The sequence below is a fragment of the Opisthocomus hoazin genome, chromosome 13 (assembly GCF_030867145.1).
Source record: "Opisthocomus hoazin isolate bOpiHoa1 chromosome 13, bOpiHoa1.hap1, whole genome shotgun sequence".
NCBI lineage: Eukaryota > Metazoa > Chordata > Aves > Opisthocomiformes > Opisthocomidae > Opisthocomus > Opisthocomus hoazin.
In genome coordinates this window covers 18,956,159-18,974,823 of record NC_134426.1, presented here as the reverse complement: position 1 = coordinate 18,974,823, position 18,665 = coordinate 18,956,159, and the positions used below count along the sequence as shown (strand labels likewise).

The window sequence follows — 18,665 nt, the reverse complement described above, 5'->3', positions numbered from 1 at the left end:
GACGCTCGTCCGCAGAGATCACCTTTATTCAGACACGGCTGCCCGCAGCAACTGGCAGTGCCCGAGCCCCACGCTGCAATGGCCAAAACGCGCAGGGAGCTGCGAGCCATTGAACACCCCCAGGGAAATTGAGCGAGGGGCTGGAGGAGATGTGGGCAGCAGCGCAGGGTGGCCCTGCCTGCACTGCGAACACCCCCCCAGCGCTGTCCTTCAAAACCCCCACCTCGGCAGGATGAGTCTCCTGCAGCCGGACACTGTGCCATGCCCGGGCTGCCTCTCGCCAGGCTGGCCGAGAGCGGTGGGCAGGCAGGAGGGAGACTGCGGCAAGCGCAGCCTTGGGTCTGGGGAAGGAGGTGGGAAAGAGAGGGCAGCTCATGGCACTGCTGTCCCGGTCTCTTGCCGTGCGACCCCGGCTGCAGGTGGGCAGACAGTGCCCATCCCGGGGGGGAGCGGGCTGCCTCGCAGCGGGGACCGAGGCCCTAGGCCACCCCAGAGCCTGCGGAGGACTGCTAGGTGCCCAGCTCCCGGCGGAGTTTGATGATTTCCAGCAGGAGCTTCTCCTTCTCCAGCAGGATATTCTCCTTCTCCAGCAGGATCTTCTCCTTCTGCAGCTGCAGGGTCTCCTTCTGCAGCTCCAGCGTCTCCCTTTGCAGCTCCAGCGTCTCCCTTTGCAGCCAGCTCTGCTTCTCCCACTGCTCCCTGGCCGTGCCAAGGCAGCCCCACGGGCCAGGCGGGGACCCCTCCGGCACGGACAGACGGCCTGAGCAGAGCAGAGAAACCCGTCAGAGCCAGAGCGGGCACCGGAGCCTGTCCCCCGCTCCCGCCCGTGTCCCCGCCAGCGCTGCGGGGCTGGGTCGCGGTGCCGAGACCGGAGTCCGCGGCCGCTCCCCGCCAGCCGCCCCAAAGCCCGACGCTGCGGGGCTCGCCGTGCCCTGAGAGCCCCCCCGCCCGCTGCGGCGGGCCCGGCGGGGGGAGCGGGGCCGGGCGGGCGCAGCTGTCCCAGTGCCGGCGCTGGGACGGCTCGCTCGGAAACGCGCGGGTCCGGGGCGGCTCTCCGCGGCCCGGGGACGGGGCTGAGGGCCGCGGCTCGGCAGAACCCGGCAGCAGCGCGGGCGCCTCACCGTTCTCCGCCGGGGCCGGGGCGCCGGGGCCCGCCGTGCCCCCGCTCCGCGTCGCCGGGCTCGCCGTCACGCCGAGGCGCGGCCGGGCCGGCGCCGGGCTCGGCGGGCGCTTGATGCGGAAGGGCGCGGGGGGCTCGGGGGAGCCGGCCGGCGGCACCGGGGCCGGCCCCGCCGCAGCCCGGCCCCGCGGCGAGGCGGGCGGGGGGGCCGGCGCCGGGAGCGGCTCGGCCGGGGGCAGGCCGGGGGCCGCGCCGGGCGACGGCGGCCGCTCCCCAGCGCCGGGCCGGGGTCCGGCCGGCAGCAGGCTCCCCGCGGGGCCGGGCTCCCCGCCGACCGCCCCGAGCGGGCTCTGCGGCGCGGGGCCGGGGGCCGGCGGGCTGCCCTCGGCGCGGAGCGGGCCGCGGCCCGGCGCGGCGGCGCGGCTCTGCCCTGGCGGGAGCCGGTGCGGGGCGGTGCCCGGCAGTGCGGGGGGGTCGGGGGCGCCGCCGGCCGCCCTCGCCCCGAGGACCGCGGCGGGGAGCGGCGGGGCCGGGCCGGGCGCGTTGAGGAGGGCGAAGATGTTGCGGAAGAGCTTCTCCCGGGGCCGCTGGCGGAGCAGCGGGTGCTTCTCCACGGCCAGCTCCCGGCGGGCGTCCAGGACCATGTTGTCCCACTTCCTGCGGATCTCGTCGGGCGTGCGCTGGACCAGCGGGCTGAGGGAGTTGACGGCGGCCGCGATCTCCTCCCAGGCGCGCTGCCGCACCACCGTGTTCTTGTACCGGCCGCTCTTGGGGATCAAGATGTCCTTGCGGAGGCTGAACTCCTCCAGAATGAGGAATTTCTCCTCCTCCGAGAACTTGATGCGCTTCGACTTGGCCGCGCTCATGGTGCCGGGGCGGGCGAGGATGAGGATGAGGATGGGTCGGGGGCCGGTCGCGCCGAGCACCGCGCCGAGCCGGGGCTGCGGCACTGCCCGGGGCTCAGCAAGACCGGCGGCCCCGGGGGTGCCGGTGCCCCCCCCCGCCCCGGCGCAAGGCGGAGCCAGCCGCTGCCACCGCCCCCCTCCCGCCGGTGCCGGTACCGGTGGCCAGCGGATGGCCGCGGGAAGCGGATGTGGCCGCGTCCTGCTCTGCGCCGGGGCGGGGCCGGGGCCGGGGCCGGTACCGGGGCGGGGCGGCGGCGGGGGCGGCTCCGGGGCCAGGGCCGGGGGCTCAGCCGGGCGCTGGGCTGCAGGGCAGGGCCGGGGCTCCGAGCGGGTGGGCTGGCTGCGGGGCCGGCAGCTGGTGCCCGTCGGCTGCCCCCAGATGTGCCCGGCTCCCCCCCCGCCCCGAGCGGGGAAACGAAAAGGCTTCAACGCTGGGGGTGTTCTTGGCCTCTTTATTTAGGATAAAAACCCGGGTCGGCCACGAAAGACGAGCTAAAACGGTAGTTACAAAAAAGGTGGTGGGACAGAGAGTTACAGAACATGGGTGTCCTGGTTTTGGCTGCGAGAGAGTTAATTTTCCTCCCAGGAGCTGCTGCGTTTTGGATTTAGTATGAGAAGAATGTTGATAACACCGATGTTGTTAGTTCTTGCTAGGAAATCAAGGACTTTTTCCAGTTTCTCATACTCAGCTAATGAGCAGGTGTGCAGGAGCTGGGAGGGAGCGCAGCCGGGCAGCCAGCCCAAGCTGGCCAGCAGAAATATGCCATACCATGGATGCTGCGGTCAGTATATAAACGGGAGGTGGGCTGGGGGGCAGGAATATAATCTCTTTTTTCCCAGGAGTTTGAACTTTTCTGTGAGTTTGGTCTTTTTTGGGGAGTTCTGCAAAATCCACAAAATCTGCTACTTCCATGACCGTTGCTCAGGGACTGGCTACACAACTGGTAGTCAGGCAGTGAGAAAAATTGTATCGTGTGTCACTTGTTTTGCATATTTATTATTAGTAGTAGTCATATTATTAGTATTTACTTTGTTGTCTTCTTATTATCTTGTCTTTATCTCGACCCATGAGTTTTACTTTTTTTTTATTCTCCTCCACACCCCATTGGGGAGGAGTGCATGAGCAGCTGTATGGTCCCAGTTGCTGGCTGCTGGATTAAACCACAACAACTGGGAACGAAGAGACCGTGTCCAGCACGGCAAGCGGGGTTCCCCTGAGCTGCACCACCAAACCTGCAGTCCTGGCTGGCGGCCAGAGAGCACCTGGCAAACGGAGGGACGTGGCAACATGAACCAAGAGCCTCATGGCGGCGGGGCTTGGAGTGACGCTGCACCATGCCTGGAGCCATCAGGCAGCCCCGGACGGTGGTTCTGACTCCGCTGGCACATGACCCTGGCTCAGCGTGGGGGCCAGCCCGTTCTGTGCCAGCAGCCCCTGCACCAGCTCAAGCTCCTGCTCCAGCTCCTGCGTGCTGCAGCCCAGCCCTGGCACGGCGGCCGCACTTTCCCCCAGCACCTGCAGCGCCTGTGCCACCAGCCGGGCCCTCACCAGCAGCACGGCTACGGCCACGTCCAGCTTGGCACAGCCCAGCGCCTTCATCCCCCAGCACGCAGCAGCCTCTGCAGAGAGAGCAGGCAAAGGAGCTGTGAGCATGGCAGGGTCCCCCGTGGCAGAGCTGGCCCAGGGGATGAGGACACCAGCTTGCCTGTCCCAGGGGCTTTGTGCTGCACTGTACCTTGGCTCCAGCAGTGTTGGCAGTACCGCAGGTCACGCAGGACGCCTGGGCCCGTGGCTGCCAGCCAGCGCAGAGCTGCGGCATGGAGTGAGCTGTCGGCGGGCACCTTCTCCAGGAGCTGCAGCAGGACAGGGAGCAGCTGCTGTGCCAGAACGGCTGGCTCCGCAAAACTGTTGGGTTCGTCCTCCCTGTACAGGCTGGCAGCTCTGGGGAAAGAAAGCCGAGGTGCAGGTGAAGCTGAGGGCTGGCGTCATGGCCCCCCATGCTCCCTCATAGCCAGCCCCGGGGTCTGGCAACTCACTTCTTAGCCTCCAGCTCCTCCACAATGCCCCTGAGATCTAGGATGGGGAGATGCTGCACCAGCAAGTTGAAGGTTTCAGGGTGCTCCCCAAACTCTGCCAGGAGGAGCTGCAGGAGGCCCGTAATGCCCACGTTGTCCTGAACAAAGATGCAGCTGCCTCGGAGTGGCTTGCTGGGGTCCTGCTGCAGGAGGCTGGCAAAACCTAAGGCCTCGTGCCGGACCTCCCGCTCCTCGTCTTGCAGAAGATGAATGCCAATGTTTATCAGCCTGAAGAAAGGGAGAAGAGAAGGGGAGTGGAGTGGCGGGGAGGGAGAGGAGGGAAGGCCACTGTACTGCCCAGAGCATCCCCAGCCTGCCTGGAGGGGGAGGAAAGGATGAGACCCTGAGGGCAATGATTCCCCAAGCAACTTTTCTCCTGGATTGTGAAAGGCACCACTCAAGAGCTCACTGCTTGGGAGGGCAGAGACTGCGATGGGGATCGAGGGACCCATCAATGTAGTTTATTGCTCATAAAGGACTGACTGCTTCTATTAAAACACCACCCACAAATTTTTTGTAAGCTTCAAGCTCTTGAGTGTTAGTGATTTTTGAATGAGTGGGGTTTTCTTTAATGCCCTTGAATCTTTCGCAGAGGACATTGCCTTTCGCAGAATCGGCCTCTTAACCTGCAACACCCTGGGGCTGTGGGCAGCACTACTCCTGCAAGGACCTACCGCAGAGCCATGGGGATGAGCGAGGGACAGGTAGTGTGCCGGCACCGCTGCACCACATTGGCACCCGCCGTCTGCAGGGAGCAGGCGGCTGCCAGCCGCAGCACCTCGGACGAAGCAGACCGGCTGCACTCCTCCAGCGCCATGCACCATCGCTCGACCAGGGTGCTGTCCTTGTCCTCAAACCTGTCAGACGCCGGGGAAGGAGAGGGAATTCAGGCACATCTTCCAGCTCCATCCAGGGGTCCAAAGGCCAACAGCTGCCTTGAGACCACAGGACAAGGGCGCAAAGCTGGCTGTAATTTATAGGTGAGAAGTTGTGGCTCTGCTTCCAGCAAGGACTAAGGAGAAATCTCCTGGAAGTGTGAGGCAGGTCCCCCTGGCAGCGGCGGGGACCTACCGGTGGGCGAGCAGCAGGCTGGCAGCACACAGCGCCTGGAAGAGGAGGTCGGGGCCAGGACACTCAGCCTCCACCATGTGCAGCAGCATCTCCAGGCATGCTGCTGAGGAGCCCTGGAGCTTACGGGAGGCTTCCTGGGACCACGACGAGGGGTCTCTGTAAAGATGCAGCAAAGCCTCAAGGTACAATCTCAGGAACTCTTTGTCCCTTCTCTCTCGCAGCACTGACCCCAAGCTCTCCTAGTCGACAGCGGGAAAGAAGGTACACGGTTAGTATCCCTGGTACCACGGGGCAGCAACCTCAGCGCAACCAGGCAAGCACCCTGCACTCGTGCACCCTCAGCCTGGGGAGCACTGCGCTTCTCAGTGAGAACCAGGATCGCCTCTGGGCAGTGCACTGGGCACCCTCCGCTTTACTTCGTGACTTCTGAGCATCGTCGTACCAGTAGCGTCAGCCCAAGAGCCTTCTCCAGCTCCTCACACGTTCCTCCCTCCCCAGTGGTCACCCAGCTCAGGATGGCAAGCTGGACGTCGGGATTTGGCTGCCGGAGAAGCGAGCAGACGGCGCTGATCCACTCGCTGTCTGCCAGCCGGGCTGCCTCGCTGCACAGGAACCGGGCCATGGTTTGGTGGAGGACAGCTGAGCCCACCTAAAGGAAAACCAGGATCCCCCTTCCAATGCTCGGCCTCGAGTGGGGTGTGTGCCCCCTGAGTGGGGGGGGTCCCCACCTTCCACCCCCGGGCTCACTGCCAGGGAGCCCATGGCTGTGATTTTCCCGGCAGGCAGTGGTACCTGCGGCTCGGCACACCCCGGCTTTCCCCCCGGCGGGAGGCTGCCCAGCTCGGTGCTGATGGCGTCGCGGATGCTCTGGGCGAAGCTGGGGCTAAAGGATGTGGGCAGGAGAGCGAGGACCTGGAGGAAGGCGGCGCGGAGGAGCGGGCAGCGCTGGGCAGGGGTGAGCAGCCAGCCCCGCACCTCCAGCTGCAGAGCCACAGGGCGCAACGCCTCGGCCGACAGCCTGCGGGGAGATGCGTGGCCTCACCACGGGACCCCCAGCACGGGGGCTGCTGCCGCTTTTTGGCCAAAAAGCTGCATCTCAGCACAGAGTGACCGCAGGGGCCGTGGGTGGGGGCTGGCACAGGACCACTCACCCACTGGTGCCCGGCGCGGGGGCCAGCAGCGCCCGCATCTGCAGCAGGCGCCCGTGGACGGTGTTGTGCGAGCGGAGCTCCCCAGGCACGGCAGGGAGCAGCTGGGCCAGCTGCAGGAGGAGACCCCGGCGCCGGGGCAGTGGGACAACCGGTACCAGCGCCTTGGCGGCCATCGCTCGCACGGCGTAGATGGGGCTCCCTGCCAGCCCCAGCAGTGGCCCCAGGAAGCGAGCAGAGGGGCTGTGGAGCAAAAATGGCACCACACAGTGATGCTCCAGCCGGAGTGGACCCCCCCCCCCCCCCCCCCCCCCCGAGAGCCAGGGCTAGCCCTGGCACCGCAGGACCACCTCCTGCTGCAGGAGCATCCCCATGCCCCCTCACCTGCCGGGGCCGTCGGCGCCGGGCTGCAGCTGGGCCAGGAGGGTGAGGACAGCATGGAGTGCGGGGTGCAGGCGCAGCCCCCCCGGCACGGGCACCGCAGCTGTCCCCAGCTCACCCAGCAGCACGGCACCCAGCTTGGGGTGCTGCCCGAGGAAGGCTTGCAGGCTCACCCCCTCCATGGGGCAGCCCTCCACGCGTCTCCGCGGCTGGCCCAGCAGCCGGGATGTGAGGGCACCTGCAGTGACAGGGCAGAAAGCAGCGTCAGGTCCCGTCCACCCCCTGCCCGGCCCCCCGCACTCGGCCCCGGCCAGGGGGGTTGCATCAGTTCTGGAGGCATCTCTCCCCCTCGGTACTCACTGAAGAGCTGGATGGCCGCGTTCCTCATGGCCCAGCACGGCGAGCCCAGGCCCTGCAGCGCCAGGGCCACCATCGGCGTGGCATGCCGCAGCAGCGCGCCGCCCAGCCCCGCGCCACGGACCAGTGTCTGCAGCACGTGCAAGGCACACACCTGGGGAGAGCGCGCGGGGCTCAGCAGCACCGCACGGGGACGGGGCTCGCACTTCTGTGCAAAGGGAAGCTGGTGTGCAGAGACAGGGGAGCCAAGGAGCTGTCAGCGCTCAAGCTGCCAGCACAAGCAGCACAGCCAGGGCTGCAGTTCGTTGCTCACCCTGAGGTCTTCATGCTCATGCAGCCTCGCGCTGCGGTACCTGGCTCGGCTCCCTTTAGGGGACCTCGTGCAGATCACCCTGTCCCCAAACAGGCTACAGCAGCCAGGAGCTCAGTGCCCGCCGCACTCACCTGCGGGAGGTCGAGGGTCTGGTCCCAGTCCTGCGGCAGGGCCGTGGTGGCCAAGGCCAGCAGCGTCCGGACGCAGCGGGTCAGCAGCGGCCGTGCCTGCGCCGGGGCCTCCCCGCTGACGATGCAGAGGAAGAGCATGGGGAAGCCGGCAGCACGGCGCGTGATGGAGCTGCTCCGGGGTCCGCTTAGTGCTTCTAAACCCTGAGGAACAAAACCCACCCAAGATACGGTTGGAAACTTGCTGGCTGGAGCCAGCAACTGCTCTGCAGGTGAGAGGATCAGCTGCACTAACCCTGCACCACGGCATCTCAGCTGCCAGGTGGGTGCTTGCCCCAGGGTGAGGGAACAGAGGGACATGGCCCTGGGGGTCCCCAGGGCATGGGGGGGAAGGTGGGGCAGAACGAGTGCGGTACCTGCTCCAGCATGGTCTGCGGGATGGCCTGCAGCTCCACGTCCGGGTGGTTCAGCAGAGCGGCACAGAACTTGGTGAAGCCCATGCTGCAGCCCTCCACCGCTCCCTAGCGCAGAGCAGCGTCAGGCCCCCCAGCCCCAAAGGCTGCACCCGCCAGCCCTCCCATGGCCCCCAGAAACCTCTTTGCAGAGGGGAAGGAGAAAGCGAGAAGACATGATGGTGTGGGGACGTGACGGGGTTTGGCACTGGGATCCCAGCTGCGGGCTCGCAGCCGTGCCCCATGTCCTGCCCCAGAGCAGCCCCTGCCCCACGGCACTCGCCCTCCCTGCACACCAGCAAGAGCCCCCAGCTGTGGGCCTGGGGCAGGGATGGGGCTGGAGGGCTGGGCACGGGGCCGAGCCTCCCAGGCAGGACACGCTCTTACCCAGTGCCGGCACCGCAGCAGGATCTCCTGGAACACCCGCGCGGCCATCTGCAGGGCGGCGAGCGGCAGGAGGGGCTGCGATCCAGCGGGCAGCGCGGGCGCCAGCAGCCGCTCAGCCAGGCCCCCCAAGAGCAGCCCTGTCTCCTGCAGAGAAGCAGAGGGTCACCAGGACCGGCAGGTGTGTGTGGTGGAGATGGCCTTGCTCCAGGCAGCTGCTGGAGAGGCTGCGGAGCAGCCGGGATGGGGGGCTGTCGGAAAGGAGCTGTGATGGGCGGCCTCAGGGCTGCAAGTCGGGGAGCCCAGCTCGGCCACCGCTGGGGTCTGTCAGTGCCTGGGAACCAGCTGGGCTACAAAAGGGCACACAGGGAGGTGGCTGCTTTTGGGGAGGGTGGTGGTTGCATCCCCCCTGGCAGGGAGTGAGGACGGTCTGTGGCAGCTCCTCGGTAAGGGCAGAGATTCCCCCTTGTTCATCCCCAGGGAAGGTGAAGGCCCCGAGGGGAGATGAAGAACCCCGCTGCCGGGGCGGGCTGGGCAGCGGGTGCCGGGCTGCCCCTCTCCCCAGTGCCATGGGGACAGATGCCTACCTTCACTGATACCCAGCAGCAGGTCAGGATCAGGCTGTGCTCCTCCGACAGCAGGACTGAGTCCTCCTCCTCTTCCTCCTGTCCCTGGCCTTTCCCCAGCGCGATGAGGGCGCCGATGGCGTTCCCCATGTCTGCGAACGATGGGGCAGCAGCTGCAAAAGGAGAAGCCTGGTCTGAGCGGGGCGGCGTGGGGCAGAGGGAGGGATGCTGCTGGGGTTTGGGGACCCGCTGTCCCCTGTTCAGCGCGCACACAAGTGGCAGCGGCTCCTGGCCTGCAGCGTGTCCCGCTCAGGACTGCAGTTGTGCTTTGCCTCACTGCTCATTCTGAGCCATTGCTGCAAGGGCTCCGCCAGCCCCTGCTCTCCCAGCTGCTCCAGTCGAGCAAATGCCTCGCTGCTGCTGCAAGGCTTCACCTCTGCTTGTGCTGCTGATCTCACATGCAGTTGGGAAAGGGACCCAAAACCAGGCACTAGCTGCTTTGCTCCCATGGGTTCCAAGATCCTCTGCCCACGACCTGGAGCATCCTTGCCTGTGTATCCTGCTCTGGACCTTACTCCCAGGCCAACCTTCCCTGCCTGGCCCCACTGCTGTCCCCTGCTAGAGTCAGTGAGCCCAAAGCAAGTGCCTTCCCTGCAGGCTGGAGGGCTGCTGGGTCAAGGACCACCATGATGGATGTGTCTGTGGTTTCCGGGGCTGGTCCCTCCCTGGGGACATGCTCACCTTGCTCATCAGCGCCGGGGCCTTTCTGGCTCTGCAGGGCGGCCAGGAGGAAGGAGGTGATGTCTCTCGTCGTGGTTACGAGGCGGGTGAGGAGCTCCTGCCAGCTCTGCGCCAGCTCTGCTGTCCGCATGGAGGCGGCCACCTCGGGCACCTGGAGCAGACATCTCCGCAGGGCTGCGATGGCTCCTGCACGAACACCCACCTCTGGTCACAGCAGCGGCTGGCGCAGCCCCAGCTCTCCCGCCTGAGCCTGCGGCCGAACTGGCTCCCAGCAGGGGAGCGAGCAGGGCCCTAGCTGAAGGGCACGCTGGGCAGGTGGAGCAGCCATGCAGGGAAACCGAGGCAAGGACACGGCATCAGCACTGAGCTGTGGCCTCAGTCCTGCCTGTACGATTCCTGCCTGATCCAAGCTCCCCGAGAGAAACCCTGCCACGGGAGCTGCTTGCCGCCCTGCCAGGCCGGGGACGTACCGTGCATTGGTGCAGTGGCTGCTGCCTGCAGCAGGTCCTGGCACGCCACAGCATACTGCTCTTGCAGCACATGGAGAAGGTGCTGAGCAAAGCAGAGGCCTCGGTTGGGCAGCATTGGGGCTGCTTTGGCCTGCAGGGCCAGGCTCTTCATGGTGCCACTGTCTGACCTGGGGGAAGAGGCAGATGCTGCTGCAAGGACAAGGGAGTTTTCCGCTCGTCTTGTGCTGTGTGGCTCCTTCCTTCCCCAGCGCAGGCTCCTGCACCCCAGCCCTACCCAGCTCCCCACTACAAGGCTATTTCAGACCCAAGACATTGCTGCCCTGAGCTGTAAATGCAGCCCCCGATGAGACACCAGTGCTGCTAACACACTCTCGAGGAGAGGGAGGCTGTGAGCTCGTACTTCTGCAGGATGGTCTTCATCAGCACAGCTCCGGCTTCAGCCTCCTGCACTCGCGGGCTGCCCAGGGTATCCTGAGCCAGCTGGAAGAGAGCCAGGATGATGGGCTCGGGCAACGTGGAGGGGAAGTAGCGGACCAACAGCTCTGAGGACAAGTCTCTGATCTGCCAAGACAGGAGAAGTGGGGGGAATCGGGACACAAGATGGAGGGCTGAGGCAGCTGGGACAGGGCAGGAGGGGAAGCCCACCATGTGGAAAGCCCACTGCCCTTCCTCTCTGAGGCTGCTCAGGGCTGAGGCGCATGGCTTTATGACCATTAAGGCTCACCTCGTTAGTACTGTCCTGCAAGCAGCTCAGCAGCGCCAACAAATTGGGCTGAGAGAAGAAGTCCCAGCAGCCGCTCTGCCTGGCATAGCTCAGCAGCATGGCCATGGTCCCTGCGGTGGTGACATGGGGCAGTGGGACAGGGACAAGGAAGAGCACCCCTGCAGCTGCAGGGTGATGCTCTGGGCAGGCTGCCTGTACTCACGTGGGGGCTGGCCCTTCTTCCTCTCGGGGCTCCAGGTGTCCGTGCAGGTCTCCAAAATGGCAGCCAGGAGGAGCAGACCAGTCTTCTTCCTCTGGTAGCTGGAGCCCGGGCTGAGCGAGGTGATGCCGAGCTGCAGCAGCCACTCCACAAAGCCTGCGGGCAGAGTGCGATGCTGGGCTGGGCACCACACGCAGATCCCCTGCGGCTGTGCTGCAGGTGCCGGGGCGGCCGCCTCACCTACTGCCTGGGCGAGCTGCCCCGCTCCCTCGCCCGGCTCAGCACCTTGGGGTGCCTTCCCTCGCAGCTGGGCCAGCGAGCTGTCCCGTAGCCGGACCAGAACCTTCCTCACAGCCGCCTGCAGCAGCTGCCGGAACGAGGAGGAGTCACAGTTGAGGTTGAGGGGCAGGAACTCCCGCAGCAGCCGCACCTCAGTACCCGAGAGCGGCCGGTTGGTGCTGGGGCTGCAACAGAGCAGACCCAGCGCCGCCAGCCGAATGCCCTCCTCGCGAGCACCCAGGCAGCAGGAGAGCCGCTCCAGCACCTCGCCCTGCAGTGGCAGGGCGCCCGCCACGCTCTTCTGCACCTTCAGCAGCGAGACCCAAGCGCGGAGCGATGCCGTGTCCCAGCCGCTGAACTGGGCAGCCAGTGGTTCCTGGGCAGCCGGGAGCTGCCGCAGGGTCCAGGCGAGGAGGTGGTTGGCAGCGTTGCTCTGCAGGATGGGCAGGGGGGAGCGGAGCGCCGGGGCAAGCAGGGGCAGCCAGCGCAGTGCCCACTGCTCTGCCAGAGCCGCCTCCGTGCCCCGCTGCCCGTCCTGCCGCTCGGCACACTGCTGACGCACCAGGGCCCTGTAGACTTCGGCGGCTGCGGGACACAGGTGGTTGGTGGAGAAGCAGCTCAGGAGGTGCTGCGGCAGGTCTGGGTAGGCGTCCAGCACCTGGGAGAAAGGCAGACGACCCTCATCTCCTACCAGGCTGAAGGCTGTGTACAGTGGGGGACAGATCTGCACACAGGCTGTGCTCTGCAGTCACGCGTGTCACTGAGCATCTCTGGTACCCCAGGCTGCTTTTGGCCAGATTTTGGCGGGCATCAATGGGCAAAGCTTCCCTCCCTGCTGGCAGTCCCCAGCGATCTATTGTCATTGCTGCAGCTCACTACCCCACCAGGGATACTGTCCCTTGGGCGATGCTAAAATGGCCTCCTGAACTGGGAAGTCTGCCTGCCCGCATAGCTGAGCTGGGCAGGAGAAGGTGACAGGCAGCGGACAGAGGCTGTGCCACCTCAGCAGCAGTGCCAACCGGGACCAAGCCTCCCCATCCCCCTGCCTTCCCTACCTGCTGGCTGCCCATGTAGGGGACGATGGCACACAGGGGCACATATCTGGCTTTGATTTGCCATGGCATCGAGACCACTCTCTGCAGCATCTGTTGGTAGAGGGGTCTCTCCTGGTCCTGGAAGTGCTGGCACTCAAGGTGGTAGATCTCCAGGAGCAATCGGAAGGAGCTGTGGATGAACTCGGACACCCCTTCCACCTTGGGGGAGAACGACAGCAAGCAAGAGAGGTTAGGGTGGGCTCCCCCCTCCTGTCTTGCTGCTTCAGGAAAGACTCTTTGCCTTCCCGCAGCCGTGGACTTTCCGTACTGGCTGGTAACCACAGGGTTAGGAGCTGGGGACGTGGGGATGGCAGGCAGTGAGCCAGCAGATGTGGACAGGCTGGGACTGCACTGGTGGATGCTGCATGGGGAGAGCAAAGCACTGGGACACAGCCATGTGTGACAAGAGCCCCGGCCTCAGCAGCACAGGGTCCTCGCCCTGCCAGAGGAAGGCAGCCGCAGGCAAGGCGGTTGCATTCAGCTGATGGAGCTGAAACAGGCAGGGCTGTGTTACGGGCAGGTGGCTGAGCCAGGTGAAGGAAGCGCTGTTTCTGGCTGCCGTGGGACAGGCCTCTGGCACCCTGGCCTTACCGGGGTCTCGGCGTTGTCCCACACCAGCTGGGTGAGCTGCTCGAGCAGCTCGGTGCCCTGGGCCAGGACGCGGGTCCCCATCAGGCGCCAGACGGCAGGCAGGCTCTCCCGCAGGCGCTGCAGCCACAGGGCGCAGGCTGCAAAAGCAGAGAGCACCGCTGCAGCCCTCACCCCGAGACTCGCCTGCAGCAGAGCCGGCATGGGCTGCCGGGCTTAAGGACCCCGTGTACAAGGGGACCGGTTTCCCTGTTAGGTACACAAGAGCCCAAGAGGGTTAGTGTCCATTGGGCTGGAGCAGAAACTAGTAGCAGTTTCCACACCAGCCACCAGCAGAGCATCTTCCCTGGGAGAAGACGAAGCGCCACAGGGGCTCCGTGCATCATGAGCACAGTGAACCTTTAAACCTCCCCGCCATGGCAGTGTCGTCGTCTCCTACCTTGGAAGCAGTAGTAGTGGCAGTCCTTCTGCTCCCTGGTCAGGGCACACAGAGCGGGAAAGACCACGTCCAGCAGCAGGCAGGCCTGTGGGAGCACAGTGGCTCAGGGAACAGGCAAGCACGGGCCTTCGAGGGCGAGAAAACCCCACCATGAGACAGGTGAGGAGAGCATTGCCCGGTTTTCCTGCTCTTACAGCAGCTTATTGCTAGCTTTCGCTCCCTGTCTGGAAGTCCTCAGCTCCTGAGGACTCGGGAGACGCTGGAGATGGGCAGAGCTGGAAGCTGCACTGTACCCAAGGGGCAAGTACTGCTGCCGCTCTGCTTGTGCAGGGGCTAATTGTGGCAGCGCCTGGCTTCTCAGCCTCCCAGGCGAGTGAAATCCCCGCTCAGACATCTTTGGAAAAAGCAGGCTCCCAGCTAACACGCTGTGCTCAGCAGGACACATGGAGCTGCTGGTGCAGAGCGGTGCAGCCTGGCTACGTCCCCTGGGGATCCACAGCCCCACTGTCGGCTGCCAGCCCTGCACAAGGGGCTCTCCAAATCCATTGCCCTTGGGTTTGAGCTCTCCTACCTGGTGGGTGAAGCTCTCCAGCTGGCAGCTGAGGATGTCCATCTTGCAGCACGTCAGCAAACCTCTGGTGAGCACCAGCTTCTCCAGCCCATCTGGCTCCAGGACTGGGGAAGCCTGCACTGCCAGCTCCCCAAACTTCAGCTCCCCTGGTGAGAAATGGCTGCACTAGATGGCAGAAGGATGGCAAACCCAACTGCTGCTCCGAGAGTGAACTGCCCTGGCTCATCATTTCTGTTAAATATCTGAAGGGTGGGTGTCAAGAGGATGGGGCCAAACTCTTTTCAGTGGTGCCCAGCAACAGGACAAGGGGCAACGGGCACAAACTGAAGCAGAGGAAGTTCCAGCTGAACGTGAGGAGGAACTTCTTCACTCTGAGGGTGATGGAGCCCTGGAACAGGCTGCCCAGGGAGGCTGTGGAGTCTCCTTCTCTGGAGATATTCAAGACCCACCTAGATGCGGTCCTGTGCAGCCTGCTGTAGGTGACCCTGCTTCGGCAGGGGGGTTGGCCTAGGTGACCCACAGAGGTCCCTTCCAACCCCTATGATTCTGTGATTCTGTGATCTCAGAGTGACTGCAGGAGGTGGCCAGTGGCAGCTGGGGCTCCCAGAACCCAGACGCCAGATACAGCAGCAGAGTCTGGCTTGCACTGCTGGTGAGCAGCACTGGCCCCTGGCCCCTTGCACCCCAACACCCCCGTCCCCACCATCCCCTTCGCCAGAGGCTGGCCCTGGCTCGGAATGGAGCACACACCTTGGTCAGGGAGCTGGAAGAGGGCCAGCATGGCGCTGGCCCCGTGCTCAGGCTGCGGGGCCGTGTTCACCAGCATGCTCAGGGCCGTGCCTGCCAGCAGCCGTGTGTCCTTGTTGGGGGCCTGGATTCACAGAGGAGGCAAAGGCACAGCTCAAAACACCATTTGAAAACCAGAGCCCATTTAACCCTCCCTCCATGCCCATGCAGGCAACCACGCAGGGTCCCCCGGACTCCCCAGGTGTTGGGGCTGCCTCTGCAGGCTGCCCTCGGGGAGGGGAACGGTGACAGCACCTGGGAAGGGCGGCATTGCTCTGCTCCTTGGGACAGCCAGCCCCTCCCTTCCCCAGGCCATGCGCACCTTCCCCCACGCCACCTCCAGCAGCAGCCCCAGGAGGCTCTGCAAGGCTTCACTCTTGCCCGCTGCGCTCCATGCCAGGGGGGCCACGTCCTTCGGCAGCGCCTGGAAGAGCTGGAGACAGGCCTGGGAGAGAGGAGGAGTGGGGGCCACAGGGATGGCTGTCAGCACCCCTCACCTCCAAAAAAGCAGTGATTGCCCAGGGATGGGATGGCCATTCAAAGTGGCTCTGCTTGTCACATCCCTCCTGGGCATTGGTGCCCAGCCACTCGGCGCAGGGACCGAGCCTTCATGCCCTCTGAAATTTGGCCCTTACCTTGACGGCCAGGTAGCCCCACGTGCCGCCGGGTGCGGGCTGGCTCTGCAGCACCCAGTGCAAGGTGGTGGCCAGGCACTGCAGCAGCGGGGCCAGGTTCTGTCGCCAGTGCTGCCGGCCCGGGCGGCTCTCCTCCATGAACATGCACACTGTGGGCAAGGGGACGCCATCAGCTCCCAGCACTGTGCACGCAGCCGGCCCTGCTCCTGGTTAAACCAAGGGCTGTGTTGCCAGTGAGCGCGGTAAGAACAGGGCTGGGGGGCAGGGATGCTTTGGCTTGTCCAGTTTCCAGCCATCCCAGGCGGGTGGGCAGAGCCATTGTGAGCTGCGGGGACCTCTGCAGAGATCCCACGGATCCGTCTGATCCCTGCTCCCCCTCCCACAAGCACAGAGAACACAGTCTGGGTGGACAGGGGGTGTTCCGTGTGTTGGTGGTGTGGACTGGGAGAAGCCCCCAGAGGGGAAGGACCAGAGACTGACCTGACTGAAGGTCCTCAGGAGACAGCACCTGCAGGGCAGAAGGACAGTTCGTGCCATGTAATGACATGCTGGGGATCAGTGCCTTGGGCAGGAGGGTCCCGCCTGCGCCAGAAGCGGTCCCGGCGACGAGCAAAGGGCTGCTGTGACAGGCAGCCGCATGTCACTGGCTGCAAGCAACGGCAAGCCCTCAGCACAGTGGGAAGAGAAGCAAAGGATCCCAGGCAGCCCAAACCAGGAGGTCCCTGTTGCACATGGGCTCCAGCCAAGCCCCCACGAAAGCCGGTGCCACCGCACAACCGCGGTGCTCTCACCTCTCCCTGCAGTGCCAGGCCGGCCAGCAGCACGCCCACCTCCCGGGCCAGCAAGTCTTCCTTCCCCACTGCCAGCTGGGTCACGATCTGCCAAGAGACACCCCGAGTCCACCGGTCTGCCCAGACCCCCAAGAGATACCAGCTGCAGAGCCCTTTTAGGGGAGCTCTGCGGCGTCACCATGGCCGCTTTGCCGGTAACGATGCACCGCGCCGGCAGCAGGCAGAGCTGGGTGAGAGCCGGGTGAGACCACCGCTTACACTTCTGGCCGATAGCTGCTCTGAAGCTGCAGCCCAGCTGGTTGTTACGGACCTGTTCCAGTTTCTGGAAGGAACTGGAGCTGCTGGTTGCCTCCATCTGGAAAGCCAGGACGCAGCGGAGCAGGGGCTGTACCTCTGCCTCACCCAGCGCCTGCAGACCCTTGCTCAGCACCCGCGACAGCTTGAGAGCCTCCTCCAGGTGCTTGTCTTTGCATCTCTTGGTAGTACTCCTGAAACGGGATGGGGAGGGGGGTGAGGACAGCCTGGCTCACTGGGGGTTGGGGGGTGGGGTGGGGGAGGTCCTCAGCTCGGTGAAGATCAGGGTTGGGGTGCCCCAGCTCGATTTGGATTTGGGTGGGTGTGCCCTGGCTTGGTGGGCGTGAGGATTGGGCTGCCCTAGCTTGATTTGGACTGGGGGGGGGGGGGGTGCCCTGGCTTGACAGGGGTTAGGGTTGGGGTACCCCAGCTTGGAATGCTCTCCTCTCCCAACCGCACGCGGCACTGCACGGGACAGGGAACTCCTCAAAGCTCCGAGCCCGTGACCCAGCCTGCTCTGGCCAACGCAAGCCCGGGGAGGCGGGGGGGGGGGGGGGGGGGGACGGACGACGGGGGGGGTGGGCAGAAGGACCCGAAAAATTCTCAGACCTGGTGGGAAGGGACAGGGGTGAGTCGGGGTGGCTCGGTCCCCACACCGGATACCGCGCGGAGCCGCCCTTCCTCCCTCCCGACCCCCACCCGGGGGGATGCCCGGGGGGGGATGCTGGGGAGGGGGGCTCCACGCCGGGGGATTCCCGGGGGATGCCGAGGTCCCCCCCGTCCGGGGCCCGTCCTCTTACCCCGCGGATTGCCGCAGGCAGCGCAGGCAGGAGAGCACCAGCCCAGCGAGGCCCCGCGCCCCGTAGAAAGCAGCGCAGGCCCGCGCCTCCCGCTCGGCTCCCGCAACCGCCGCCATCGCGCTCGGCCGCGCTGCTTCCGCCGGCTCAGCGGCCCCCCCTAGCGCTGTCCCCCCCCGGGCAGGCTCCGGGGAGCGGCGGGGGCTCCGGCCGGCGCTGGTCGTGCGGCGGGCTGCGGGAGAAGGCGAGCCTCCCCGCCCGGCGTTGCCCCGCACGACTCCGCATCCCCCGCAGGCTGCAAATCAGGGATGAAAAAGCAGAATCCTCTGAAAGCTGTTGTGGCTGCAAGATCTCTGAAACGCCTCACGAGATGCTGCAGGGCGGAATCGCCGGCTCGGTCCATCGTGCCTCACCGCGTCGGAGGAGGTCTGGTCCCGCACAGTCCTCCTGCCACGCCGTGGGTACCGTCCCCGTTGGCCAACATCCCTTACGGCCGGTGGAGCAACTGCGCTTCTTCCCGCAGGATGGAACGGCCTTTGGAGAGAGAGAAAGAGATTTGTTATAACACTTGATGTCAGTTATCAAATCCAAACGAGTTTATTTGGATTCTTTTTCTCACAGGGTTGAACTCCTTTGATAGGCACAATTTGGAGGTTGGACTAGATGACTTTTAAAGGTCCCTTCCAACCCAAACCGTTCTATGATTTCTGTGTCTTTATTAAACGTAGGTATAACTCCTGACTAACACATCACACTGAACTTCACCCAGCAACGATCAAGAAAGTGCTCCTAGCTGGTTTTGACCATGAAGGATTGTTTTTCCCCTGGGTTGTTTCTCACGGCGGTGCTGGGGCGAGCGGTGGGCATTGGCTCCTTCGGTGAATCGGCGGCATGGGCAGCCCAGGAGAGCACGGCTGCGACAGGCCAGTGTCTGTGCTGGGTGACCGGGAGGATGCTGAGATGTGGCTCCCTGGCTGAGCGCTATGCTTGGGGACGGATAAGACCCAGCCTGGAGTTCTTGGCAACATTTGCCAGCAGCGTCCATCTCTGTTCTGCCTTAGAAATTAACTTGGATGCCCAAATCCAGCCAGGAGTCCAGGTTTGCCCTGACTGCTGCCAATATCAAGCGGTGCAACAGCCCAGCATTGCCCCAGGTAAGGCAGAGCCGTGTGGGAGGATGGTCACGTCCCTCAGACCTTCTCCTCTGCTCCCTGAACTCCGCAGACACCCCACATGGGTGAGGGAGAGGAGGAAGCACTGCCAAACCAGGGCTCCTATGGGTGCAAGTGCCAGGTAGGGGCAAGGCAAGGGAAGGTGGTCCCATGTTTTAGGGTCTCCGAGGCTCGCGTTCCCATC

The 18,665-nt window shown here is 65.0% G+C and overlaps 2 protein-coding genes and 1 long non-coding RNA gene across 5 annotated transcripts; all 3 read right to left on the bottom strand.

Moving 5' to 3' along the window:
• Positions 1–10: 10 nt before the first annotated feature.
• Positions 11–1,206, bottom strand: LOC142363017 (uncharacterized). Its single transcript, XR_012765434.1, has 2 exons — positions 1,122–1,206; positions 11–760 (listed from the first exon to the last, which is right to left on the bottom strand). It is a non-coding gene; the product is annotated as an uncharacterized LOC142363017 (long non-coding RNA).
• A 351-nt stretch (positions 1,207–1,557) lies between these two features.
• Positions 1,558–3,331, bottom strand: LOC142362977 (uncharacterized; the record flags this gene model as incomplete). The annotated part of the gene is made up of 2 exons (XM_075434443.1): positions 3,212–3,331; positions 1,558–2,229 (listed from the first exon to the last, which is right to left on the bottom strand). Coding segments are annotated over exons 1-2 (792 nt in total), but the record flags the coding sequence as incomplete, so codon positions are not given.
• On the bottom strand, positions 2,476–17,447 carry LOC142363016 (tRNA (32-2'-O)-methyltransferase regulator THADA-like). Of its 3 annotated transcripts, none has more exons than XM_075434796.1 (31): positions 17,313–17,447; positions 16,529–16,706; positions 16,219–16,305; positions 15,908–15,935; positions 15,428–15,576; positions 15,115–15,237; positions 14,757–14,877; positions 14,007–14,152; positions 13,436–13,520; positions 13,000–13,136; positions 12,370–12,567; positions 11,276–11,972; positions 11,039–11,191; positions 10,837–10,946; positions 10,513–10,673; positions 10,113–10,279; positions 9,643–9,828; positions 8,923–9,074; positions 8,339–8,482; positions 7,916–8,020; positions 7,503–7,703; positions 7,062–7,212; positions 6,705–6,939; positions 6,324–6,563; positions 5,965–6,190; positions 5,615–5,821; positions 5,173–5,411; positions 4,776–4,958; positions 4,063–4,329; positions 3,762–3,967; positions 2,476–3,645 (listed from the first exon to the last, which is right to left on the bottom strand). In XM_075434796.1, the coding sequence occupies exons 1-31, from the start codon at positions 17,426–17,428 to the stop codon at positions 3,374–3,376; spliced, it is 5,670 nt and encodes a 1,889-aa protein (XP_075290911.1). In that variant the 5' UTR covers positions 17,429–17,447; the 3' UTR covers positions 2,476–3,373. The 3 variants fall into 3 exon arrangements, with proteins under 3 accessions (XP_075290911.1, XP_075290912.1, XP_075290913.1); XM_075434797.1 differs by having other exon boundaries at positions 8,923–9,053; XM_075434798.1 differs by lacking the exons at positions 2,476–3,645; positions 3,762–3,967; positions 4,063–4,329; positions 4,776–4,958 and having other exon boundaries at positions 5,208–5,328.
• Between the last annotated feature and the right edge of the window lie 1,218 nt (positions 17,448–18,665).

Bases quoted from the DNA above. Each gene is read 5' to 3' on its own strand.
- LOC142363016 (XM_075434796.1), bottom strand. From the start codon at position 17,428: ATGGCGGCGGTTGCGGGAGCCGAGCGGGAGGCGCGGGCCTGCGCTGCT. The intron at 7,213-7,502 runs GTGAGTGCGGCG...CGCTCTCCCCAG, and splicing joins AGACCCTCGACCTCCCGCAG to GTGTGTGCCTTGCACGTGCT. The intron at 3,968-4,062 runs GTGAGTTGCCAG...TTCTTTCCCCAG, and splicing joins GAGGAGCTGGAGGCTAAGAA to AGCTGCCAGCCTGTACAGGG.